The sequence below is a fragment of the Podarcis raffonei genome, chromosome 10, assembly GCF_027172205.1.
Source record: "Podarcis raffonei isolate rPodRaf1 chromosome 10, rPodRaf1.pri, whole genome shotgun sequence".
Taxonomy (NCBI): Eukaryota; Metazoa; Chordata; class Lepidosauria; order Squamata; family Lacertidae; genus Podarcis; species Podarcis raffonei.
In genome coordinates, this window is record NC_070611.1 from 57,119,720 (window position 1) to 57,147,486 (window position 27,767).

The following is a 27,767-nucleotide window of genomic DNA, read 5'->3' on the forward strand; positions in this document are numbered from 1 at the left end:
ATAGATGAATTCAAGCAGGTTTATCCAATGTGCTGCCATCCAGATGTGGGGCTACAGCCCCCATCATCCCTGTCTATTGGCCATGCGGTCTGGGGACATTCCATTGGCTACCCCCTAATTTATTTATTTTGCGTATTAAATGTGTAGCCCATTATTCCTCCCAAAGGAGCCCAGAACTGCAACCACCAGAAAGTTAAGATAGAATTAAAAATAAAACAACAACAAAATAACTATGTTTTTAAATAACATTTAAGAAGAAAAACATCTGAAACAGTTTTTACAACAAATAAGGTAATATATACATTAAAAAAAAAACAACTCTCCAAAACTTTTTCCATCTTTTCACATTTTGGAACATTTTTCTTTTATGAAATTGGTGATAAGTGTTCAGGATATGTGAGGAAGAGTGTGCATGATTGTTGCTTGCCAGACCTTATGGGAGGAGCCACATTTTCACATTCCGCCACTGGGGAAAACTCACTTTGTGGTTTTGTAGGACAGAGCTTTCTCCGTGGTGGCACCCTGTCTTTGGAAGGCCAGTATTGTCATCCTTCTGGTGCCTGGCTAATTCTTTTTTAATTTTCTGAGGCTTTCGAAGTTTTGGTATGTATTAATACATTCAGATCCTGCCTTTCCTCCCAGGAGCTCAAGATGGCATATGCAGACCTCACAACCACCCTGTGAGGTAGATCAGGCTGAGAGACAGTGCTTGGCCCAAAGTCACCCAGTGAGCTTCGGGGCTGAGTGGTCTCCCAGGTCCTGGTCCAGCGCTCTTAACCCCTACACCACCTTGTCCCTTGATTAATGTTTAGCTGATTAGTAGTTCAGCCTTCTCAGCTATTTTTAGGCGGCTGTATTTGTTCTGATGACAGGGACACGGGTGGCGCTGTGGGTAAAAGCCTCAGCGCCTAGGGCTTGCTGATCGAAAGGTCAGCGTTTCGAATCCCCGCGGCGGGGTGCGCTCCCGTCGTTCGGTCCCAGCGCCTGCCAACCTAGCAGTTCAAAAGCACCTCCGGGTGCAAGTAGATAAATAGGGACCGCTTACAAGCGGGAAGGTAAACGGCGTTCTGTGTGCAGCTCTGGCTCGCCAGATGCAGCTTTGTCACGCTGGCCACGTGACCCGGAAGTGTCTGCGGACAGCGCTGGCCCCCGGCCTCTTGAGTGAGATGGGCGCACAAACCCTGGAGTCTGGCAAGACTGGCCCGTATGGGCAGGGGTACCTTTACCCTTTACCTTTTATTTGTTCTGATGTTGAATTTTATTATGTGTTATTTGTATTATTTGGGTGTTTTATAACCTGTATAGCTGGATTTATTTTCAACAAATAATTAAATTGTTTATTTGCTGTTCCCTTTCAAAAAGTACATTTTCCTAAGCTTCCGCCCTCCTGAGAAGGCTTCATTGTGCCAGAGATAAAGAGGGAGTCTGGGCTGCCAGTGCCGCCCCTTAGCAATTTTAAATTCCTGGCTGAATACTGATCAGATTGTTTTTCTGTGCTGAAAGCCTGGCAATATACTCTGATGTAGATAAGGCATAAAAAGAGATAATATACTTGAGAGGCAGTGGTTTTTATTTTGCTCATTAACGCTCCTCCAGCAGAGAGGTAATAAATAGGAAGCTATTCAGCTAATGGGAGGCAGTATAAAAGTGTAGACATGGCGCACATGCATTTAGAATGGATTTGACCTGTGTTTCCAAGCTAATACTTTTAGAGGCCATTTGAAACTTAGTTTACAATGGTAGCTTATCTCTTCTAAAGTCATATATAAAGCTGTGTAAAGTTTGGATGCGGGTGGCGCTGTGGGTTAAACCACAGAGCCTAGCGCTTGGCGATCAGAAGGTCGGCAGTTTGAATCCCCGTGACAGAGTGAGCTCCCGTTGCTCGGTCCCTGCTCCTGCCAACCTAGCAGTTCAAAAGCACGTCAAAGTGCAAGTAGATAAATAGGTACCGCTCCGGTGGGAAGGTAAATGGTGTTTCCATGCGCTGCTCTGGTTCGCCAGAAGCGGCTTAGTCATGCTGACCACATGACCTGGAAGCTGTACGCCAGCTCCCTCGGCCAATAAAGCGAGATGAGCACTGCAACCCCAGAGTCGGTCACAACTGGACCTAATGGTCAGGGGTCCCTTTACCTTTACCTTAAAGTTTGGGAACGGAATACTTGAGAAGAGGGTTCATTTCATTCCATATGGCACCCTGGTGGAGTGCTCTTAGTAAACATTTCAGTATTTCTTTTGACCCCTTTGGACCATGCGCTTGTCAGTCAGAGGACTTTTTCTGTTGTGGGAAAAGGCACAAGACCTGTCCTTGTTAATCTGACTGTGTGTGTGTGTGTGTGTGTGTGTGTGTGTGTGTGTGTGTGTCCCCACATGTGGACACACACACAATTAATAGATGTGAAGGAGTCTAAACTGTGGGAATCCATTCTTAATTAACCAGCTAGAGTTAATATGAATACAACTCAAGAAGAGAAATTCAATCACTGTTAACGCTGGTGAGCCACTTGACCATTTTCAGTTGGGATACATTTTACATTCATGTTAAACCTTCACTTAGAGCCCCCTCCCCTTCAGAATCATTTGCACTTTCTAATATGGAAGAAGTAGTCGAAGATCAGATTGCAATTGTTGGAACAGTATTGGGTAGCATCAAAAGAAGAACACTTTATATCAGTTATTGTAGAAACATCCTTTCTGGCTAGAAACTTAATAGAATACACAGGAATAAAATGCTGACAGGGTACTGGTGAGTTTGAGAGTACTGGCTTGAAATCTTGTTTTAAAAATAAGTCCTAGGGTGCATTTCACGTTTGTGTAGTTAGTTCTGATTTTCCGTCAAGGTGGATTTGCAGGCTGCCTTGCTTCCTGGAGCCTGCTAACACGTGAGCTGAAAATTCAGCCTAATGAACAATTGTGAGCAAAAACGGGCATGACAGCCATTGCTCCCCTTGCTGCTGGTTCCTTTCTTGTCCCATCTGCATATTGCTGTTCCTCTGGCAATTCAGCAGAGCAATGTACATAAATCCGCTTTGCCGTTCTCCTGGTGTTCATCTTAAATTCACTTTTTAAATTTTGTATCATAGCTGGATGTGTCTATTAAAATTTCATAGCTTTCTTTGTGTAATAGTTCTGGAGTTAATATTTCAATCCATTTTAAACAAGCAGCGAGCTCGTGCCACACACTTAAATCAAGCTGACGAATAGCTGCAAAACGTGCTCTGTGGGTTTAAGAATTGCTCTGCACTTGCCATCTGTCTAATGCTGATGTGTTGATGGCTTTTTAAGAGGAACGATATAGTAATTCTGTGTTGGTTTGCTGTGTTTAGACTACCAGCGTCTGATGACGGTTGCAGAAGGGATCACCACGCTGCTGTTCCCATTTCAGTGGCAACATGTCTACGTCCCCATCCTCCCAGCCTCTCTCCTGCACTTCCTCGATGCTCCTGTACCTTACTTGATGGGCCTGCAGTCGAAGGAGGGAACAGACCGTTCCAAACTGGAGCTTCCCCAAGAGGTGACTGTTGCACACTGCTGAACCTTAGGGCTGTGTGCAGTGCTGAATATTGGCAACCTGAGTTCAGGATGCCTTCTTCTGTTGTTAAAACTTGCCGTGAGCTATATAATTCCACATGGGTATTCCAGGTTTTTCTGTGCATTTGTAGCAAACCCATGGGCTCTGTATTTGGACATGGGTCCTCTCTGGATAGGAACATCAGAGTAAGGCTTTAGGAATGCAATCTAAATACTGTAACTGTTTCTCTTTTTACTCAATCCAAGAAGAAGACCTCCCCCTTTTTTATACAAACAGCAAAAAAAAAGAAGTCTAAATTAACATTGCCTTCTACTGATAAGAAATAATAATAACTATTACAATAATGAAAATGCTAAAAGTACGTTTACTTCCCCTTTTAAACTTCTATTCTGGTTACAATTATTACTATTCTATAAGAATCTATTATATCCTTTGCTGTTCCATATATTATTTTATTTCCCAAATTCAACCTAACCCCGCCTCCCCACTGCTTCCCTTCACCTGTGTGAGATCTTCCCATCATAATATATATTTTTTCTAGTTGCTTTGATAAAATAGAGTAACTTGAAAACTCTTAAATTATAATTACTTCTTTTGTCGTTACATGCTTAACAATTGCCTATTAAGAGTTCTGCTTTAACACCATATTTCTTCATGTATTCCCCTATGCATTCCCATTCTGTATAGAATTTTTGATTGGAGCAGCCCCTGATTGCTGCAGTCATTTTTGCCATCTCGGCAAACTCACAAATCTTAACTAGCCATTCTGTCATTTGTGATACTTTTTCTGTTTTCCAATATTTTGCCATAAGTATTCTTGCGGCTGCGGTTATATACAAAAATATATTCCTTTTGTCCTTGGGTATGTCATTTGTCAATAAACTCAGTAAGTATGACTCTGTTTTTTTTGAAATAGAGCTCCTGAGGATCTTTTTGATCTCCTCATGTATCTCATTCCAAAATTGTCTTACCACCTTACACCCCCACCACATATGGTATAATGTCCCCACTTCTTTCTTGCACTTCCCGCAGAGATTTGGATGCTTTTATAATTTTTGCTAATTTTACAATATCTCTTTAGATGCAGCTGTGGCACAAAAACACTGTCATTGTTTTCAGAAGTTTTTTGTTTTTTTAAAATGGTCTTTCTGACTATTGGGCTATGAAGAAGCATATTCCCTGACTAGTTTTGTACCATTTGTTGTGTGGAAGTAGCTCCATCTACCCAGCCAAGCCCCAGTAGCATTGAATTGCCTTTTCCCAGTTTGTGTGTGTGTCCCATTTATTAGTGCTGCTGGCCAACACCAGTCATTTAATTTAGTTTATTACTGTTGACAGCTGTTTCCCTGCATCTCTTCCTGTTTCTAGCGAGGTGGTTCAAATATATATTCATGCCACTTGTTAGGATTTTATCTCAAGTGCACAAAGGTTTTATTTTTAGCCCCAAGAGTGTGGAGCTTGGCCTGAACAATGAAAGGAACACTGAAATGAACCTTTGTTCACTAGTATTCGTGTGCCAGAAGACGGAATGGTTTTATCATCTTGTGGAAAGTGCTGTTTCAAAATGCCACCATTAAATGCAGCCCCTCAGCTCCTCCCCTTCTCTGTTACCTAGAGTCATTTTTCAGTGGATGTAGGAGTAGAAAGAAAAGACTAAAAATCAGATACCATTAACAGTTTCAGTCTGCCTTGCATAAAAGACGACTTCACCTCCCTAGTGTATGGGAATGTGCAACATGGAGTTGAGCTTATCTTGTAGATCCTCCTTGTACACTCAATTTATTTTGGCATTTTATCTCACCCTTGTTATTATTGACACAAGGGTCGACTATAAAATAATAAATGCAGGTCCTTATCCTCACAATATAATATGTAAAACAAACAGATAAAGCTAATGCTCAAATAAACTAGAATGCAGTTTTATAAAATCTCAACACCTAATGCTTGGGAAAGTAATTAAGCTGACACCAAAAAGATAACACCGTAGATGCCAGTTGAACTTCTGAACCTTGCAGTCCTTCCCTGCTTCATGTCCTGTTTTTAAAATATATCTCTAAGCATATGAGGCAGCTAATTAATGTAATTTGGGGATTTAGTTCAAATTCCTGCCTTTTCCTTCCTGTGAGAAGCGCATTGCAAGTGGACTTCTTCAACACACCCTAGAGAAAACAACCGAGTGCTGGTACCAATTAAATATCAGTTCAAAGACTGACTAGAGTGAGTTGCCGTTGCCCTTGTGAATATCTAGGTCTCCTGTTATGCTACTTTGTCATGGTTGGTACATCTGAGGCCTCAGCTCCCTTGCGGGGAAACAAGCTGGATTCAGCACAGCAAATTCATGAGCAATGAATTTCAGACTAAAGCTGAGTCGTGGGGGTGGGGAATAGTAATCTCTTCCAAGGCACCACGCTTTATTTTGAGGGTTTACAGGTTTATGTAAAAGTTGGATTACATTATATTTCCAAACAAAAGATCCCTGTGTATGTGGTGAAACCATTGTGTATATTTTTGAAGGCAGCCTCACTGTTGGACAGGTGGCAAACATTTGGGCACTACTAGAGGGGAGCCAATGGCTCATTCTTGGATTTTCTATATTAGTACTTAAGTGGGAGAGAATATTTGGATTCAGCTGCCTCTGGCATGGATATTTTGCCCATACCCCAATCAGTTGGAAAGGTTTGTTTTGTTTTGTTTGTTTAAAGCCTTCCCAAGGATTTCCCTGTAAAGACATCCCTGCCTATTCAAAGTGACTTCTGAATATTTTATGTGTGCTGATGGGTTATCATTACCTATGTATTTCTTATGTTGCCGTTGTCGATGTGATACTTGAAGTTGCATTTTTTAGTGTGTTGATGATTAGTATATTTCAAACACTTTGTCTCCAAGAGACTATTTCACACCCCCCCAAAAGAGACTATTTCTGTATTAGGCAACTAATACATTTAATAATAATATTTGGCTTTCCCCCCCTCCAGGCTAACCTCTGCTTCGTGGATATCGATAACCACTTTATTGAGTTACCAGAGGAACTTCCTCAGTTTCCCAACAAGCCAGATTTCATCCAGGAAATCTCCGAAGTTCTGCTTCAGTTTGGAATTCCCCTTGAGGGCACCCTCCATTGTAGCGAGAGTGCCACCAAGTTTAAGAACCTAGTCCTCAATGACTTGGCCAATGACAAAAAAAATGGGAACGTACCAAGCAACACCATCAACATGTATGAGTTGCTCAAGGGCAATGAGACTATTGCCCGCCTCCACGCTTTGGCAAAGAGAACAGGGGTGACAGTGGATAAAATGAGCATCAACATTCCTCTGGAAGAGAAGGAAAGGAATGTTAAGCTCCAGTGTGAAGACGGGGAGCTGAGGGACTACAAACTGAACGTTCAGCTACGAGAGGTCTTCGCCAACCGCTTCACGCAGATGTTTTCTGACTATGATGCTTTCGTCATTCAAGCGGCGCAAGACAGGGAATCGTGGCTGACCAACAGGGAACAGATGCAAAATTTTGACAAAGTAAAAGCAGCCAAATATTTTCATTGTAACAGTCAATTCAGTTGCCTTGCCTTTTGAAGGCTCGGTGCTCAGTGGTACAGCACATGATCTCATTTGCAGCGTCCTAAGTTCAGTCCCCTATCTCTGGTTTAAAGGATCCCCAATCCTTTAAAGAGAATACTGAGTTAGATCAGCCAAACGGTTTGGCATTAAGGCAGCTTCATGTCGATCGTTATATTATGTATTTAGATTCTCTTCCCATTCAAAGAGCAAAAGCTCTTTTCGAATTTTGGCACCACAAATTGCTTAGCAAGTGTAAATGGGGATGGCTGTTATTTAGGTCAGGAGTGAGGAACCTATGGCTTTGCAGATGTTGTTGGGCTCTGTTAACATCCAGACTCCCACCCACTCCCACATGGCCAGTTGTCAGGAGTGATGGGAGCTGAGGTAAAGCAGGTCCCCTCACCCATGATTTAGATGCAGCCTGGTTTTGTCTAGGCCTTGTTAGGTGACTGGTTTATTTTTCTTACTAGAAAATACTTCAATTGCATGTTGAGTAAGAGGAGGAGTACTTGAGGAAGCAGCTGATGAAATAACTTCTCAGATTGATCCAAAATGATGCTGACATGGATTCTTCTCCTTTTTGAACCATAGATTTGGTGTGGAAAATTTATCAGAATCTTGTGGGATTTCTTTATTGCCAGTAATGGCAAAGGCGTCCTTCCTTTGTTCAAAAATATATATATTTATGGAGTAGTCTTTGTGACCAAGTCAAAGGTATCGTTTCCATGGGTGAGATATTTGGCCCTGAGTATCTGCCCTGAAAAAAGTGCCTCTCAGCCAACTATGGTAACCATTCTGTGTAATAAGAATAAAAAGTAGCAAATAGGAACTCTAGACTGGTGAGACATTTTGGACTGGAGATCTTGGTGCAATGATGTTTTTTATTTTCTTATCTCTGACACTGTTTGTCATGTCACATTAAACCATAGTTTAAAACTAACTATGGTTAAATGTGAACAAGTTCCCATGATGCTCCTCCCTCTCCTGTTCTGGCTGCTGCACTTAAGATGAACAGACCATGGTCTGGCTTGTGTCCTCTGAACTTGGGCTTATGAATTGTTTCCTCCAAAGAATCTTGAGTATTAAGACGAGAACAGATCTTTGTTTCTGCTTGTAGCTTTATGGGAGGAAACAAACCACAAGTCTGGGTTTGGATGACGTTGTACGCCAGACTGTAGGCTGTTTCATTCATAGTGCAGCTTGAGCAGGGAAGGAGTGCTACAGAACTGCCTGAGCTCATTGGCATTAAACCATAGTTTCTTTTCAATTTGGTTTAGTGTGACATGCCAACTAGGTCACTGTTTGCTATTGGGCTATGCATGCTCCCTGTGAAAGTATGCTTGGGACATAATTGGACAATTACTGAAATGGAAAACAAGTATACTGCAAGGTGTAACTTTTTATTTTGGGTTCCCTCAACTCTAGGCTTCGTTTCTCTCTGACCAACCTGAGCCTTACCTCCCATTCCTCTCACACTTCATTGAAACTCAAATGTTTGCAACATTCATCGACAATAAAATTATGTCCCATTGGGAAGAAAAAGACCCATTTTTGCGAGTGTTTGATTCCCGAATTGAGAAGATAAGGCTGTATAATGTCCGGGTTCCTTCACTAAGAACGTCTACATATCAGAAGTGCAACACACTGAAAGAAGCAGGTATGTACAGGTCTATCAGTTGTCAGTGTACAAGCTTCAAAAGAGAGAGAGAGAGAGAGAGAGAGAGAGAGAAAGAGAGAAAGAAAGAAAGACCAGCTACTCAGAAGTTGTATTTTACCCTATTTGATTTAGTTTATGATATTAATTTGCTTTAATTTATATCCCTCCTTTGAGTCCCTTTCACCACCTTTGAGGCACCTTACAGTGCAGTAAAACAAAAAGGAGCAATGCAAAACACCTCAAGAAAAATAAAGCATTAAATTGGGTTAGTACAATCTGAGAGTTCATGGAAACCAGCAGGAGAATCGGAATTAAAAATCTAACTTGCCAGCCCACCCCCTAAAACCTTCTAAAATAAAAAATGTTGACTGGATCCATTTAGAATGTAAAAGTCCCCATGGAGGGATTTAGCTGTGCAATTCCTTTTTACCTGTGAAAGCTATGCTGGTGTCACTGAAGGTATTTGTTGCAGCTGGCTAGATATGATCTGTCAAACTGTGTTGTTTTTCCGTTTTCTTTTATCTTTAGAAATGAAACACTGGGATTTAAATAGCCAAACAAAAAAGTTTAATTTGTGTTTGAAACCATTTTAAATTTTCAGGTCTGCTTTTTCTTCGGAGGCTAGTTTCGGTTGATATGGTGGCACCAGAACCTCATGCGCTTCAAGTTGATAGTAGTATCAAGTTTCCTTCTGATCTCTTAACCCCACAGATCTGAATCCAACACCCAGTGTTTGACTAACACACAGGCATGGAATCTTGTGTTCCTTCACCTCCAGCGTTTTGCTCCAGTTTTTCACCAAGGAACAGAGTTGGTTTTGAATATGGACATACTGATATTTCAGCCCACATTTGAGAAGCAGCTTCCCTCATTCCCATTTAGCAATGATGACTCAAGCGATATGCTGTCGGTGAACATATTTTTTATGAGTCCCTAATAGTAAGCATGGTCCTGTCTACTAATGGCCTCTGTTCTTGTCATAGCTGTCAACTTTTCCCTTTACTTGCAAGGAATCCTATTCGGAATAAGGGAATTTCCCTTAAAAAAGGGGAAAGTTGACAGCTATGGTTCTTGCCTCACCTATATAGACTGACCACAACTTACCTCAGGTGTGCTGGCTCCAGAGATAGATCCTGCCTGTGGAAGAAAAGTTCCTTGGTTTCAGTTAACTAAAAAAGAAATTGTTTGTGTGTTAATTGCTATTTTCAGCTCAGGCCATTGAACAGCGGCTGACGAAGATTGATCACACTGCAATCCATCCTCATTTGCTTGATATGAAGATAGGCCAAGGCAAATATGAACAGGGCTTCTTCCCTAAGCTTCAGTCAGACGTGCTGGCAGCTGGGCCTACCAACAACAAGTAAGCTTTTGCAGCCGTAATAACCCCTTGGAATGCATGGGAATAGTTCTTTCAGTGCAGTCTCTAGGCTGCTTTGCCACTTTAGGATTCCCTTCCCTCAGTCGCTGAAAAAACCCCCAGCGATACCTAGATATGAGCTTGTCCCTTCCCTTTGGCAGCATTACTCCAGCTGTTTTGGGCCTACAATTCCCATCATCCCTGACCACTGGTCCTGTTAGCTAGGGATGATGGGAGTTGTAGTGCCAAAACAGCTGGAGGGCCAAGTTTGGCCATCACTGCGTAGCGTACCTTCTATGAGGCTTTCCCGTGAAGAGTATCCAGTAGCTTCAGGTGCTGCAGCCTGTGCCAAATCACTTTGAGGATATATTGCAGAAGCCTTGTGTTAAACACACTGGTTAGCTACAGGTGACCAGAGATTTCATGTAGCTAAGTTCTATGTGGGTGAGTGAGTAGACTGGCTGCAGTGGAAGAGAAACTCCTCCAGCCGCAGCCTGAATGGAAATGCAGGCTAGCTGTAAAAACTGCCTTTTAACCAAGTAGGCTAGCAGAAGAGGGACAAAGTTCAGGTATGGGGCTTCTCTTCCTCTGTGGAAACACAAGCTTTTATAGCATCTTAGCACACTAGAAAAAAAATTACAATTTACATGCTAGTTGCTATGGGCTTATTTACAAGGCTATATTATTCCAGTACTTTATCATCTGCACTGACGCTTCCTGTTATCCCCTGGACATTGTATTTTGTTCTTGCCAGTTACAAGCTTTGTATTTGGAGCTGAACTATAAGCACTTAACCTGTTACAAAATGTTGATTTTTCAAGTTCCAATCAGAGTCTCCAGATTCTCTTTTTCTGGTAACAAAAGGAGTTATAATCAAGCAGGAGCAGACATCTTCATTGGGTTTTCTTTGATTGATTTTAAACTGCAGGTTAACTTAGAGGGAATCGGAACACGTATGCTGTGAAATCAAAGTAATTAAATAAGCTCTCTAATACACTAATCTCCACTGATTATCCTGTAATTCTTTGTAATTACTTACAAAGGAGCATAATGCATCACATGTATTGGTTTGGTAGAGCAACCAGCAAAATGAGCACAAGAGCCATTTACATCTCTGAACGTTTTTGCAGATGGAGTAAAAAACCCTGGATTTTTATCTTTAGCAGTGTCCTCTATACTGTACATGAGGGAAAATGATTTTGATACTGGCACCCCAATTGTGGAGTACCCTTCCCTTGCAGGTTTAATGGGCACTGATCCTGTTGGGCCTCAGCACCAGTTAAAAACATGCTTGTTTGCCCAGGCCTTTTGCTGAATTATTACTGATGAAAATGCCCTGACTGATTTGTTGTATTGAGGTTATATTAGTATTTTTATATAGCATGGTTTTATTAGGTGGTATTCAACCAGGTTTTATGTTGAGTAGACCCTCAACATAATGGACCTAACTTAGTCATGTTCATTAATTTCAGTGGTCTGCTCTGAGAAAAACCTAATTGAATTCCACCCATTATGTTTTATGCCTCTTGTTTATTATATTGTATCCTGCCTTGGACTTGGATTTAATGAAGAGTGTGATGTTTGGGTGTATTCATTCCAGTGTAGGAAAGCGTGGGGAAGGGGGAGTTAATGCAGGGAGAAGTTCCTGCCCTCTTTTTCTTTTAAGGAAACCAGTAAGGGGCACATTCCAGTATGAAGATTTGGTAGTATTGACTTGCTGCCCTGGAAGAAAACTTGTTTCTCCTTACCAGGCATCTATAACAACGTCAGAGCACTAGTATTTGTAACACTTATGATCTCAGCTGACTTTGGCCTTTGTAAATGTGTTTAAATGTAGACATTCTCTAAGAAGGCCCTTAGAAGAGCTGAGATCCAGTGTGGCCTGGTGGGTCTGTGAGCTTACGGTAGGTATTCTCCTGCAGCTGGACAGGGGAATACCTAAGACAAACCCTTTCCCACCTAGATGGCCTGTGGAAGTCTCTTCCAGTTGGAATTCATTTAATTGTTCAGAAACAGATGAGAGTGGGGGCGTCCAATGCTGGCATCCAGCAAAATGTGGGCATGAACAAGTGGGCGTGTTCAGGGTAGGAGAGGCTGAGTCAGTGCAAAGAGAAACTGAGCAGGAAGCCCAAAGAGTCTCCCATGTGCTGTGGATTTTTGAGAGGCTATTTAGTGAGACTTTCCATGGCCATCATAGGAGACTCTGGTTGGGCACACAAACATTTGTAAATGCCACATTGGCAACCTCTGACCAAGCCAGTGAAGAGTAACTTGGAATGTCTCCATGGCATCCTCTCTTCTCTTCATTTTCTCTCTGTCACCATCTGTCTAGTTCATGGGTTCGCAACCTAAGGCCCGGGGGCCGGATCCGGCCTGCGGACGGTCCGGGAATCAGCATGTTTTTACATGAGTAGAATGTGTCCTTTTATTTAAAATGCATCTCTGGGTTATTTGTGGGGCATAGGAATTCATTCATTTCCTCTCCAAAATATAGTCTGCCCCCCCAACAAGGTCTGAGGGACAGTGGACCAGCCCCCTGCTGAAAAAGTTTGCTGACCCTTGCTCTAGTTTGTAATGGACCCTTTTGGAGTCATGAGGCTTGTATTAGAATATTAAAAAATAAATGGGTCTAAGTTAATCATGTCCATTACATTCAATGTGTCTGCTCTTGAGCTAGTACCTGTGCTAACCTTTTACCCCTCCAGAATTGGCATGTAATGGTTTCTTACAACTCTTTCTTTCTTTCTTTCTTTCTTTCTTTCTTTCTTTCTTTCTTTCTTTCTTTCTTATAACCTCAGTCGGTGGGTGAGTCGAAGCGCTACAGCACAGCGCAGGAAAGATCGCCTCCGGCAACATTCAGAACACATTGGTTTGGACAATGACTTACGAGAGGTAAGTGCTGTGGTTAATACCAGAGACACCCAATACTTGTTATCCATTTAGGGTTTGGCTGCATTAGCTTTGTCAAAACTTAAGAGCAAGACCTCCGCATAAAGCATGTACCTCTCCCCACAAAAAAGAAAAAAACCTGGGATAGGAGCAGATAACAGGGTCCAGGTTCCTGGAAAAAAGAATTACAGGGCCTCCTTAGTGGAGGTTCACTTCAAAAGCTGAGATCCCATCTTCCAACCATCTCTATCTAGAAAGAATTGTCCTCTCCCTGCAAGCCTAACATGTAGACTGGCTTCCTTTCTTGCTTCCCCAAGGGTCTGTTCTCTCAAATCAGAAATCATTGCTCTCAGTCGGTTGTATTTTGAGATAATTGTTAGCCTCTTTCTATGGTTGCACTCCCTTGCTCTTCCAAAGTGCATCAGTATGGCTTCAGGGAAGAAGAAGGAATGCTTCTGGGAATGGGAGATGATAGGGATTTAATTCCCAGGAGGAACTTGCTTTAATGTCCTCCCTTATCCCATAAGATCGCTAAATCCATTCAATTTAACAAAAGGCTCAGTTTTCAGAAAGGATTACAGACCCCCTCTGATCCGCTTGTCCAGTGTGCTGAACATCAAAGCAACTCCTGAATTATGCATTTAAATGAATGCTAAGCTTCCATCAACTTAATTATGGCCTCTAGTTGTACTGAGGGCCCCGTGTGCATATAAGGCTCCTCAAGCTGCCTCTAGTTGGCAGAGCCCCATAAACGCATGGAAGTCTTCTTCTCATCGATAACAGTCCTTGGGTAAGTTGTCCTTGGGCATGCAAGGCAGTCTTACGGGACCTTGAGGGGTCTCTCCTTTTGAGCTGTGCATGATGAGCTTCTGATTCCACATCCAATTCTGTAGACAGGAGGAATGCTTGACATAAAAGGGCACTCCCTTTCTGTGCAGAGTTATAAACACGTAGAACTCTATATCGGGGTGGAAGTGAGTTATGGGCAAAGTGGGGGTACCATCAAAAGTGTCAAACTGCATTATGTGTACTGATTGTGATATTGCAGCTGTGTGTGTTTTTCCCCAACCATGTTCCGCATCATTGGCTGGTGGTGGTGTGGAAACACACAGCCTGGTGACATGACAGTGTAGGAGAAATCTTCCTGCAAGTTGTGGGTGAGACGTAGCAGGCCAAGGTTGCCCGCAATGAGTGGCTCTGGCCTCAGAGCCCCAGATTGCAGTTCTTTTCTGCCTTATACTTAGCAGTTGACTTACAAATAAATCTTTCCTGGAGATTAAGTGCTTGAGCAAAACAAGCACGTTTTGCTTTGGTTTCATCCCAGCAACTTGTGTGCGAGTGGCATGCTGCTTAGCCTTTTAAATGGGAGCGTGCCAGATTTATAGCTGCACCTGAAGGTTAGGGATTCCTGCGTGGCTTGTTAAAACACCATACGTCTTTGTCTTATTCCTATTTATCTTTTTTTGCCCATTTGAAACAAGCAGGAACAACACAGGGTTTTCGCGAGGACCAAAGTCACTGTGCTTCTTTCTTTTTAGTTACCTTTTTATTCTTAAGGCCATTTGGTCCTTGCAACATTGCTGAATTCTGCATCCAGTACAGTGAGTGCAGTTTTAGGGAGGGCAAGAAACCCTGCATTTTATACATACCCAAATGTGAAAGCTTATTCTGCTGAAACAAAAGGAATGTGTTATTTGTGAGTGTTGATGCTATCGAATGTGATGGCTCAGAAGCATTTCCTTGTGACGTTTTATATGAATTGCTTCCATGCTTTTTGATTTCTTCATCCCTTTACTGTATTTACTCTTTCTTTCTGTTTTTGCTTTGACTCTTATGCATGCATGTTCTGCCGCCTCCTTTTTCTCCATCTGCTGCTTCTGCCATTCGTTACATCCACCTTCCTCTTAGCCTTTGGAGGAGTTCTTGATCCGTCAGAACTCACTGGCATTCTGGGAGTGGGATCAGGGCCCACCTCCTCCTGCACGGCCACCTAAAAAATCATTCTCTGAATGTTGTCTGGTATGTTTTATTTAATTTTGCCCAGAGCTGCTTTCCTTCTCACGCTAACCGCTGCTTTTTTGGGTAGAATTCTGTGCACCCCTCTATAGCAGTCCATAAAGTGTGGTTCTGTTCAGGCAGATGATTCTCGCAGTGCTACAGGGCCCTGACTTGTGTTGGTTTTACAACAGGAGGCCTAAGAAAGATGTTCAAGTTCAGCCTCTCATTTTCCAGAACAGTTTGTTGGGCAGGCAAAAAAATTGAGATGCATGGCCAGTCGGGTCCTGGCAAATGCAGAGCTAGTTCTTTTTGTTACATCTAAAAATCCTGATTCCCATATTAATATTGTCAAGGTGGCTTGCAAAGACCAAGGCCATATAGGTGGTCATTTTCTGCTACTTATCTGAATGGAACCACACTTTGAAAGATGACTACCACCTTTCCTCGTCCTAATCCTCACCCTTTTCTCTAGCTTGTCGCTACGTTCTCTCCACTGTTATTTTTCCAAAGCAGTTGCTGTTTGATCCTTGCACAGTCACTTTATTTTGAAAAAAATAAATACTTAAAATGGTTGTTGCAGAACCTTGCTCAGGCTTGTGAGCATTCTGATCTTCTCTCTTTGCCTTTCTCCTTTGCATCTCTGCCATCAGGGGTGCAAATGAAGAGGGGCAGAGGATCATCAAGAGCTTTTTCAAAGCCATCCTGCTCTTCTTCTTTGTGCCTCCAACGCAGGCATCCCCAAACTCAGCCCTCCAGATGTTTTGGGACTACAACTCCCATCACCCCTAGCTAACAGTGGTCAGGGATGATGGGAATTGTAGTCCCAAAACAGCTGGAGGGCCGAGTTTGGGGATGCCTGCTCCAATGTCATAGGTGCAAGGTAGAAGTGTGGAGAGGATCGCAAATCCCTTTCCCGCAAAAGGATTCAGGCAGAAGCCTTACTGTGCTTCCCCTTTCATCCTCCAATTATCGGGGTGTCAGATGTGTCGCAAGAATATGAGGGTGCATCTCTCCCACCCCTCAGTATGGCCAGCCCTGCATTTCATCAGGCTGAAGCAGTGCATTTTAGCAGATCTGGGGGTACAGTTGAACAGCAGTAATATCTAGGATATCTTGTGTGTGTGAAGATGTGGGCTTTCTGCCTCAGGCACCAAAATATATTTGGTAGTCTGTTGCATTCGACTCCACTAACAGGCAGAAAACAGATGTGAGCTGTGTAGCCAGTTTGACAGCCCATGCAGTTCAACTGCAGGCTATCTTTCTCTCCCTACCTGTGTATTTATAAGGCTGATGCCTACTGAAAACCATCTACACAAAATTTACTGTTTGTGCAGGTATTATTTCCACGTCTCTGACCTCTCACTTCCACCTTCTTGACGTTTGAGGGGGTGGGGGGGATGACCTTGGCCCCACATATTATTTTTTGTTTTATTTTTAGTGCAGAGTTACTTTGTCGATTAAGGAGGGCAGAGGTGTTTGTGCTGTGTTTTTGGTGTTCATTCTAGTTGTTTTTTAATTATCATTGGATTAGAAGTACATGCAAGAAGCAAGGACCTTGGGGAAAAATCTGAGGCAGCCCAAACTCTCCGATCTTTCTCCTGCTGTCATTGCTCAAACAAACTGGAAATTCGTAGAAGGTTTACTCAAAGAATGTCGAATGAAGGTAAGTATTTTGAGCGTGTGTGTGTGGTAAAAATGTGGTTTGCTGAAACAAAGACATCTGTGTTGCGAGGCGTGGTTCCACTCCCCTCATTCAAACCCTTCACTGTGGAGTGGCAGCATTGCCCTAAAAGAATGCCCAAATTCTTGCGAGTGTACTATAGTTTCCTGTCAAAATGTGTTGGAATATGGCTGTTTTTTATGGTTTACTTACTATGAATGGGATAGGAAGTGGTTTGCATGTAGAGGACTAGTATTTTCCCCTCTTGTGTTAGACAGCAGAGGATTATCCCTTGGGAGAGTCTACAAATCTGATCATCTCACTGGTTCTGCACATACTAAGAGGGAGTCCTGCTTTGTAGCTTATTTCACATAACGATTCAACCAGCCTCAGTGAGGTTCACATCACTAGAAATTAAAGCAAAGCATGATAGATTATCCAGTTGCTCTTTCGCTGCCTTTTGTTTACTAAGATGATTCTAAAGCACCTTTTGCCAAATTTGGGCCACTTGCAAAACCTGAAAATAGATCACAGGAAGAAAGGCAATAAAGCAACAGACAGCAATTAAAATCAGCATAAAAATCAGCTCAATGGATTCCTTGGGCTACTGTTCTGAGTTTCCTTGCTTTGCGTAATGATGCTTGTAAATCCCTTGCTTGTTTGCAGACTAAACGTATGCTGGTAGAGAAGATGGGCCATGAAGCTGTTGAGCTTGGACATGGAGAGGCCAACATTACGGGTCTGGAAGAGAATACGCTCATCGCTAGCCTTTGTGACTTGCTGGAAAGAATTTGGAGTCATGGGCTACTGGTCAAACAGGTCAGTGTCTTGGAAGACACAAAGACCCTCAGCCGCTATACTATTTCATACCCCCTTTTAGGACTAAGCTGTCACTCATCTTAGAGTGCTTCTGGGAGCGTATGATGTTTGCCTTACACTGCTAGACAATTGATTCACCTAGCCCAGGACTCTTGTCTGCTCTGTCAGTGGGTTGCTGGTGCCTCAAGCAGTTACCTGCTTTAGCCCTGATACCTCATGACTGGATGAAACCATGTATGTTGTTGCATGGAACCATCTCAGTAAAGGAGTCTTGAATCCTGAGTCAGACCACTGGTCCATCTAGGTCCATATTGTCTTCTCAGATTGACAGTATATTTAATCCTCTCGATCGGAAATGGTTGACCTGCACCTATCAATAAAATATTACATCTTTGGAGGCAGCTGTAAGGTGTTTGTTAGTGCTAGTGCTGTTTTTATACCCCCAGCAAGCTTATTAAAACATTTTGGTCTTTAGTATCTAATGGAATTCAGGCATTTTATTTATTTGCCAAGGTTTCAGGTAGATGCCTTTCCCAGCCCCTGCTACCTAAGGTCATTTTAAATGCAGATACTGAGAGCTGAACATAGAATCTCTTTTTATGCAAAATGCGCTTACCCACCGAGAGCTATGTTTCTTAATTGGTATGGGCTTGGGGCTTTTTGTTACATGGGAGTGCACTCTTTAGGAAAAGCATCATGATCAAAGCAGCCCTTGCACCTTTGTAGCATGGGTATCGGTGAGTTTGTGATGCAATATAAGGAATATAAGTACTTACACATGCAGCTCTAACTTTGTGGATTGGATGAATGGGTTGAAGTACCTAGAACCATAGAACTGTAGAGTTGGAAAGGACCCTGAGAGTCATCTAGTCCAACCCCCTACAATGCAGGAATCTCTACTAGATCCATACATATAGAATCATAATCAGTCTAGTTAATCAGTCAAAGTGTTATAGGTTAGCTGAATGCCATGGTGGTGATTGGTTCTGATGCTGGAGTCCAGATATGCAGGGCTCCAAGCCCCATGTAAATCTACAGGATAGAAAGGTGCAATTCAGAGCGTGGCCTGCGTAGTTCTTCCATTCATAGTTTCACTTGCTGCGTGGCAAGAGCCATTGTGGTGTAGCAGTAAAACTGTTGGACTCTGATACAAGACTCTCAGGTTCAAACTTCTGCTGTGAAGCTTATCAGGTGGCCCTGGGGGAAGCCACTCTCTTTAAACCTAACCTGCCTCTCAGACTAAAATGCAGTGTTTTGCTCTGCAGGGAAATATAAAAGTGACACCATAAAACTGATTTAGGTATATCTGCACTGTGCAGCAGGAAAAAGCTGCAAATGGTTTCTAAAAATCTGTTTTGTTTTTAAGGGGAAATCTGCATTGTGGTCCCATTTAATTCAGTACCAGGAGAGGGAAGAGAAACAGGAGCAGCTTGCAGAATCCCCAAGTGAGTACAGAATACTTTGGTCAAGTGGTTTTCTGCAGCATCAATAGCTGAACCTTATAAAGGAAATTTTAACTCAACTACGGGTGATGGCCAAAGAAGGAAGAGAAATAAATGTACTCCTAAAATTTGCTAAGCACCTGCAGAGATTTTGTCTTGGTGTGTTTTGCAGTAATTTCTTCTAGGACTTGATCCTTTGGATCAAAAACTGCTGAGTTGCCCTTATCAGTAAAATATTACAGAAGCAGTTGCGTTATTGTTTGTGGGTTGGGTGGTCTTGTATACCCACAGCAAGCTTATATGAGAATGTTAACTTGTTCTGAAGTATTTAATGGCATTTAAATAGGCTGTTTGTTCCCACAATTTTGAAGATGAGTTTTTGCTTCTGGTACAGCTGGAATCAGTTGACAAACACAGACTGTCCACACTGGCTGGTGCTGATGAAAGTTGGGAGTCCTAAGAACCTCTTGGAAGGCCACACATTCCTTCTCTAGTCTCTTCCATCCTTGATGCTCTTCCTCTCTCCCCCACCAGGAAGATGGGAAGGAGTTGTCCATATTGGCTGGGAGAGGGACAATAGCATGGAAAGATGGCAAATTGGAGGGGGATAAGAGTGGAGGAGAGAAGGGGTTGCGGGATGGGAGGCGATGATAAAAAAAAAAAGACCTAAGGAGGAAGGATTGGAATGAGAAGTAGAGTGTTCCCTTTACTCCAGCTCTAGCCTGTAAAACTTCAATGACATATTTCTGCTTCTAATATATAAAATTTTGTGATGTGTAGCTATTTAATGCTTGGAGCTAGCCAGACTGTTAGGGAGGGATCTGTGTGTTGTTCATGATAATGAAAAGGCTGAAGAGTAGGCACTGAAATTAGACTACACAATTGGGCATAATATGCCTTTTACATGATGGTAATAACTTGCATAATTCCAAACACTTTATCATTTGCATTTCTCATGTGTAAAAAAACACACAACAATGACGTTTGCACGGACAGGCTTGTGTAGCTTTTACAATTGTAAAAGTGGAAGCATTTTTTTCTGATTCTTCTTAAATCTACAGAGTCCAGCTCTGGATTAACTAAAGGGAAAAGTAACCAGTAAGCTGCCATGATGTAAAACTGTGGCAGACATGTAGAAATGTCTTTGCATGACATCCTTCTGCTCCTGGTGGAGTTCTGAAAGAGGCTTAGGATTATTTCTGCAGCTTCCTGATAATGTGTCGCTAACAAATTAATGCAGCTTTCCTCCCCCCCCCCCCACTCCACAGTTGCCGTAGGGCCAGAACGAAGGAAGTCTGACACAGGGCTTATGTTACCTACTCTGAGAGTCTCGCTTATCAGTGATATGAGGTATGAGATTCAATATGTAAAATGTTGGCTTAAAATGTTGATACCACAGCCTAAAACTGAATCCTGATGCATATTACAGCTCTATGGCCATCAAATATATTTTGCCTTGGGGTTGCTGTTTTTTGCAATACTTGGAGCATGGAAAGAATGAGTCAGGGAGAGGAATCTTTTCCCGCACAGCTTCAGGGATGTGATGTGATATGTCAGTATGGTGTAGTGTTAGATTAGGCCCAGGGGATATAGGTTCTGATCCCCACTCATCCATGAAGTTCACTCAACAAATCCCAATTCCTTCACTTGCTGGGGAAGCCAAACTGTGGTTCCATGTGAGGTGGGGGCAGCAGGCACCCTTTTCTGTGACCGTGGGGTATTTGTGCATGCTAGGTTTTAAAAAAAGGTACCCCTGGACGGTTAAGTCCCGTCAAAGGCGCCTATGGGGTTGCGGCGCTCATCTCGCGTTTGTCCACAGACAGCTTTCCGGGTCATGTGGCCAGGATGACTAAACCGCTTTTGGTGCAACGGAACACCGTGACATAAACCAGAGCGCACGGAAACACCGTTTACCTTCCTGCCACAGCAGTACCTATTTATCTACTTGCACTGGCATGCTTTTGAACTGCTAGGTTGGCAGGAGCTGGGACAGAGCAACGGGAGCTCACCCCATTGCGGGGATTTGAACTGCCGACCTTCCGATCGGCAAGCCCAAGAGGCTCAGTGGTTTAGACCACAGTGCCACCCGCGTCCTACAACCAGCTGGGCAGGAGAGCAAGGGTAGGACTGGTCTCTAGGAAGCCAACCAGAATCCATTCTTGGGCTTCTGTGGCTAGGGCCTGGGAGTGACAGAAGACATTGCTCAACCTAGTCTACTCCTAGGGTTTAAAAGGAGAGCCCCATCTCGTTCTCCTTATCTCAGTCCATTCCAGATAAATAGTCTCCCTCCCACACCAGAACTACTCAGTCTTTCAGAAAAAGAAATGTCCTCTTTGAAAACAGAAGTCCTTGAGCTAACAGAATGACTTTGCTGGGATAACCCATTGTGTCTTTGTACTGAATATTTAAAGTATCCTTGCCAAGAGTCTGAATGTTACCATCAGCCCCAGAGCATAAGGTGGCTGTAATACGTTTCAGTTTTGTGTTATCATCTGTTGTGTCTAATCTGCTTCCCTGAGCATATCTTTGCATGCAGAGGAGAGCATGCTGGGAGCAAAGTTTCCACCCTTTGGGTCTGAGTGGAAACAGCCGTCAATGTCCACCTCCATTTTCTTTGGCAAGGTTAGGGAAATTATTTATCTGCCTGTAGTGTTTTGGTACTTTTAAATGGAGCTCATGATCAAAGATGGGAACAGGGAGGCAACCGCTTTGATATAGTCCCCTATCAGAAGGCTTTAAATAGCTAAGCTGAATGTTTCAGCACGATGCGGGTGAATAATGTGTGTGCATCGCATTTCTCAAGGACTTCTGATCACATGCCCAGTTGTGTTGTGCTGGGAAGGCTAAGAGCTGCCTGTCAGAGACTGAGCCAAAAAAATGAGGGGGCTGCTTTGCAGCAAGTGTTGGGAGCGCCAGAAGCAAGGCTCTTTTGTAGTTATTTGGATGGTTGCAGTGAGTCACTGCTCAAGGAAGGGGGGGAGGCTGTGGGAGTTGTTAACAAAGGACAAAGGGAGCTGTAGGGGATTATCTCACTGCTTTGAAACAGCCTGCCCGAGTTTCAAGGGCTCGCTTTAGGTCTTAATTGTGTGAGGAGTTGGGAACCACAATAAATTTGTGTCATCCCAGGCAAAACTATTAACTGAGGTCAGGGATGTATGCGGAGCAAATCCTGGCAGGCACTTTGTTTTTGAAAAGCTGCAGGAAGCAATGCAGTGTTTGGGGCTGTGCAAATATATTGTAGCGTATTGCAGTTCTGGCATGTGATATAAGCAGCCTTCTCTTCTTAACTGTTGCAGCTCAGCTGCTGCTGCAGCAACAACAACAACACAACTCCTACCCATGCCAGCATTTATCCCTTCTGGAACTGGGGTAGTGATGGCAGAGGGAGCAGCCATGGTGTGTAGCCTCCTAATGTATAGCCAGTGTGGTGTAGTGGTTAGAGCAGTAGACTCGTAATCTGGGGAACCGGGTTCGCATCTCCGCTCCTCCAGCCTTGGGCTAGTCACACTTCTCTGAAGTCTCTCAGCCCCACTCACCTCACAGAGTGTTTGTTGTGGGAGAGGAAGGGAAAGGAGAATGTTAGCCGCTTTGAGACTCCTTCGGGTAGTGATAAAGCGGGATATCAAATCCAAACTCTTCTTCTTCTGTGTGACCCAAAGCTTCTCACATAGTTATGTTATTCCCAGCAGGCCTTGGTGCAGCCTGGTACCTGCACAACAACTAAGAAGTCTCATTCAGAGGTCTGCTACCTCCTCCCCTATTAAGTCTTTCTAAGAACTGGGAGGAAGCATGTAACACCTGATCTGTAGTAACATAGATGAAAATATGTAAGTGTACATGCAGGTCATTCTAGCACGGGTTTATGGGATGGAGAAGGTAATTGGCCCAGTCTCTGAACTATCATTTTGCATCTGTCTCTGATTGACCAACTTTGGTTCCAAAAAAAGAAGGAAAGTATCTCTTTCAAGCTTGAAGTCTTCTCACACCAGTCTCAGTTACTTAGCTGAAAATCCTGCAACATATAAAAAGTGCGTTTCTTTCTTTCTTTTTAACTTGTGGGTTTCTTCATTTTCCTTCAGGCACATTCAGAACATGAGTGAAATTAAGACTGATGTTGGCCGAGCTCGAGCCTGGATACGGCTGTCCCTTGAAAAGAAACTTTTGTCTCAGCACCTCAAGCAGCTTCTTTCCAACCAAGCCCTGGCAAAGTAAGCAACGTGGTTGTCACGGATCAGTCCTTTTTAGGGCCCTCATCTGAGGCAAAAAAATTCTGGGTACATTAAACTCAATATATAGGCTTGCTTCTGGATAAACGCATTTTGGAATGTGTTGCAGAGCTCTTTGGTTTCACCTGGGTACTGAAAGCTTCTGTTTTTGGTGCTTGAGGTAGCATGGTTTCATGGGAGTTGGGTGTCCCTGTTCTAGATCATCAGCTCCAGCAAGCATACCCAGTGACAATGGGACTTGTAGTTCAGCAATACCCAGAGGGCCAAAGGTTACTCATACCTGCTCTAGATGCTTAACGCTAGCCCAACATTGACCAACCCGCTGTCTTCCATGTATTTTCAAGTCTTCAATTCCACAGCCATAGTAGGAGTTGTAGTCTGAAACATCTGGAGGGCACTACGGTGACAAAACATGTTTTGGTCACTCCACCACCCTGAACCATTGGACATGGATAGCAACCAATTATGGGGAGACAACTCTGCATTTTAACAGATGTGGGTACAAGGCTAACAAATGGCTGCTTTACAATATATATATGTATATATCTATATATCTATATATCTATATATCTATATCTATATCTATATCTATATAAGCCACATACAGTGGTACCTCAGGTTACATACGCTTCAGGTTATATACACTTCAGGTTACAGAGTCCGCTAACCCAGAAATAGTACCTCGGGTTAAGAACTTTGCTTCAGGATGAGAACAGAAATCGTGCTCCGGCGGCATGGCAGCAGCAGGAGGCCCCATTAGCTAAAGTGGTGCTTCAGGTTAAGAACAGTTTCAGGTTAAGTACGGACCTCTGGAACGAATTAAGTACTTAACCTGAGGTACCACTGTATGGCTTTGGATCAGGGTCGTTGTTGTCATCGTCCTTAATAGTTCTCTAGACAACATGCAGTTTAATCAATAAAATCACTTAATGAAGTATAAAGACAAACCATTTCTTCCATACAATCTACTGTGCGTTGTAACATAATTCAAACCCCCCACTCCACCACTTTAAATGCCCTTTTGAAAACAAGTTAGGTGGCTACAAGGAATAAGACTGTACCTAGTATCAACAGAAAGACAGAGAAAGCCATATATCAAGAACTGAATCATCCTTCAAAGTGCTTTGTTTAGAGTGGTCAGTAGCCCAGCTTGGTATAAGGCCATTTTAGCCCTGGCTGTGCAAACATTTGCTTTTTTCCTAACAAGCTCGCAAAACTTACCTAAATTATTGCATGCTGGCATATTAAAGAAATGAAATAAAAACCGGAACTATTGCATTTTTTCATTATGTCTAAGAATTAACAGAAGAAGGAAAAAACATAGACAGGTGGTTTTGTTTAGATGGTGCAAGGACAATAAATCTACTTTTGCCTTTAGTTTTTTCCCCTCATCCAGCACTTCCCTGATATAGTTCTGTTGTTCTCAGGGGCATCTAAACATCTTCCCTGTTACTTGCAGGAAATTGTACAAGCGTTATGCCTTTCTGCGCTGCGAAGAGGAGCGGGAACAGTTCCTCTACCACCTCCTCTCGCTCAATGCTGTGAATTACTTCTGCTTCACAAGTGTCTTCACCACCATCGGTGAGTAGGGTGGAGTCTCATCCTCAGCTTGAGCTGCTGCTGTGTGATAAAGGAATAACTGTGGTCGTCTAACAAAGCCTGAAGTCATGGCTATTGCGATCAGCACTGCTCCCCATCTGGTGTCAAGTTGCTATCTCTTTGCACAAACTGTAGGCGTTCACCTCCTTTGCATGCACACCCCTCCAGATCATGATAGAATTCAACTCCGATCAGCACAGCCAGTGTGGCAGTGGCGTAGCGTGGGGGGTGCAGGGGGGGCCGGTCGCACCGGGCGCAACATCTGGGGGTTAGGGTTAGGGGGCGCAAATCCACAGGTTAGGGGGCGCAAATCCACGGGTTAGGGGGCGCAAATCCACGGGTTAGGGGTGCAAATTACTTGCCTTGCCCCGGGTGCTGACAACCCACGCTACGCCACTGCAGTGTGGCCAAAGGTCAGGAAAGATGGGAGTTGTGGTCCAGCAACATCTGGAGGGAGCCAGGTTTTGCATCCCCATTCAGGGTCCTCTTCCACTGTTGTTCCCACATTATTCGTGGAAATATATGAAAAGTTTTGACCCATGTCGTTTGCCTTTCCTGCATGTTTACACAATATATAAGTGAAAGAGGCATTGGTTGCCTTTGACATAGTGAACTGCCCTGACACCTCCAGGTATAGGGCGGTGTATAAGTTGAATTAATAATAATAATAATAATAATAATAATAATAATAATAATAATAATAGTGATCAATTCTGTAATTATGGCTTATATCGGGGCAGAGAACTTGTGACACTCCATATGTTTTCAGACCACATCTCCCATCAGGCCCAATGGCATGGCTAGTGGACAGGGATGATGGAATTTGTATTCAAACAGTTATCTGGAGGACAGTATTATTAGCAACCCCTGCCCATGAAAGATGCTATATTTGAGGCATTGTGAGAAATTTAAATGGCAGTCCCTTGACCCATCTGCCTAATTGGAGCATCAGGAAAAAATGTGCTGAAAGGTAGTTCAGGTTTGATAGCGGGATAGATTGATAGGCACATGGGGGGGGGCAGGTGCCATATACATCTCAAAGCTGCACCAGTTTTATGACAGTTCGTTCAATTTTGCCAGAGAGGTGGAGGCACCAAACTTGCATCTTTACACTAATGGCAATGTGTACAGCAAAGCTCTATGGAAATAGAACAGCAAGTATGAATTTTTGCCTCCTGACATCCACCCTACCTTCTAAAAATAGCAGCTAATTCCTAAATTTGCTTGCTCTTTAATTTTGGTTGTGCAGTCATAGCAACACCTAGCGGCTACTTGCATTATTGCATGATAAAAGCTGAACATATACATAGCTAATTCTGTGCTGAAATCAGCAAGGTAAGAAGCACAACCTATTGACTGTCCGTGGGAGGGGGAAATAACCATGCAGAAAACTTTGTCACTTATTTATTTATTTATTTATTTATTTATTTATTTATTTATTTATTTATTTATTTATTACCAAAACTTGGCACTTTCCCAAAATACTGTAAAAGAAGACCCCTGCATTTTAAACCCCACCCCCCAAATTGAACAGTAACTAAAGCTCAAATCAGAACTGATGCTGATTGCAAGAATGCAATTAACGTGCACGTTTCTTTGTTATGTAAAGAGCAGCTGCAGGGAAGCCTGAGCAGCCTCCAGGAGTGGAAGTTACTCGTCTCTCTCCTTCCCCACCTCCCTGCCAAAGTTTGCATTTCAAAGGAGGCTCCATTGTTGCCAGTGGAGGCTTCCCTTTAAAATGCAAAAAGCAGCTGCAGAGAGAGAAGCGAGGGAAGAGGATTAAACCTGCAGGAGCCAAGGGCAAAGTGTTGGCTTACAAAGAAGAGCAGAGATACGGGGCGCTTCCAAGTGCTTCTGAACCCAGGAATGTGTTTTCATTTAAAAAGTTGTTGCTTAACAACAGGGAGTTGGAATTCCCTGCTGATCTACTGCAAATCCCAGAGATTTACCCGGAGATCCCAGTCAGCCCAGTCAGCCTATCTCTGCAAATGACACTGTTCGCTTAAAAAAACAAAACAACCTTGATGTATGCATCCTGCTACATATTTAGTAGCAACAGTGTTGTTCCTAGTGCGCCTGCAGTACTGAATTTATAATATGAAGCCACCCTTTTCAATGTTCTTTCTTTGCTATTTGCAGTGATTCCATATAGGACGGTGATAATCCCCATTAAAAAACTCAGCAATGCAATCACCACGTCAAACCCATGGATTTGTGTTTCGGGAGAACTGGGAGATACTGGAATAATGCAGATCCCAAAGAACCTTTTAGAAATGACATTTGAGGTGAGTTTCGTGCAGGAGAAGGGAACCTAAGGCCCGGGGGCCGGATGCAGCCCAATTGCCTTCTCAATCCGTCCCGCGGATGGTCCTGGAATCAGCCTGTTTTTACATGAGTAGAATGTGTGCTTTTATTTAAAATGCATCTCTGAGTTATTTGTGGGGCATAGGAACTGGTTCATTTCCCCCCCCCCCCCCAGAAAAAAAAAATAGTCTGGCCAACCACAAAGTCTGCGGGACAGTGGACCAGCCCATGGCTGAAAAAGGTTGCTGACCCCTGGTTTAGTGCATTGCACTTCCGCCCTGTTTTCAGATGTTGGTTGCTGCTGCTGTCAGAAAAGCCTGGTTTAAAATTGCGACATGGGTAGAATTTTAAGCAGCACCCAGTGGTGCTTTTTAAAAGCCTGCAGATATAACTTGATGACCAGCAAAAGCATGGAGCTTTTTGCTGCAAAAGGGAGCCTGCTTTGCTCTCTGATAGACAACCACAATATATTCTGGTCTCTCGGGGAACAGGGAAGCTTTATAGCTCCTTGTCACTTTCCTTTTTAAAAGCTCAGTAAGGATAATGCTTGGCGAAGAGATCGCCATTTCTCTGCATTGCTCATAAGATGGCGCACTCTCGTGATTCTTTGGGGACCCATTATGTTTTCATTGAGAGTTATAAACACTGGAAATGATTAAGGGCTCACACGGAGCTTCGTTTTGTGATGGTGGCTGGTATTGTATTGCGGCACCAATTTTCATAATAAAAGAGG

At 43.1% G+C, this 27,767-nt stretch overlaps 1 protein-coding gene across 3 annotated transcripts in view; it reads left to right on the forward strand.

Annotated features, from left to right (window-relative positions):
- Window positions 1-27,767, forward strand: part of DENND5B (DENN domain containing 5B) — a 93,433-nt gene that overhangs the window by 54,194 nt on the left and 11,472 nt on the right. For all 3 annotated transcript variants that reach the window (XM_053407377.1, XM_053407379.1, XM_053407378.1), the window contains 12 exons: window positions 3,324-3,511; window positions 6,505-7,041; window positions 8,509-8,740; window positions 9,950-10,100; window positions 12,896-12,989; window positions 16,516-16,647; window positions 17,311-17,463; window positions 18,830-18,908; window positions 20,174-20,255; window positions 22,985-23,113; window positions 24,591-24,712; window positions 26,870-27,015. In XM_053407377.1, coding sequence (XP_053263352.1) covers window positions 3,324-3,511; window positions 6,505-7,041; window positions 8,509-8,740; window positions 9,950-10,100; window positions 12,896-12,989; window positions 16,516-16,647; window positions 17,311-17,463; window positions 18,830-18,908; window positions 20,174-20,255; window positions 22,985-23,113; window positions 24,591-24,712; window positions 26,870-27,015 — 2,045 coding nt within the window. The remainder of the gene's footprint in view (window positions 1-3,323; window positions 3,512-6,504; window positions 7,042-8,508; window positions 8,741-9,949; window positions 10,101-12,895; window positions 12,990-16,515; window positions 16,648-17,310; window positions 17,464-18,829; window positions 18,909-20,173; window positions 20,256-22,984; window positions 23,114-24,590; window positions 24,713-26,869; window positions 27,016-27,767) is intronic.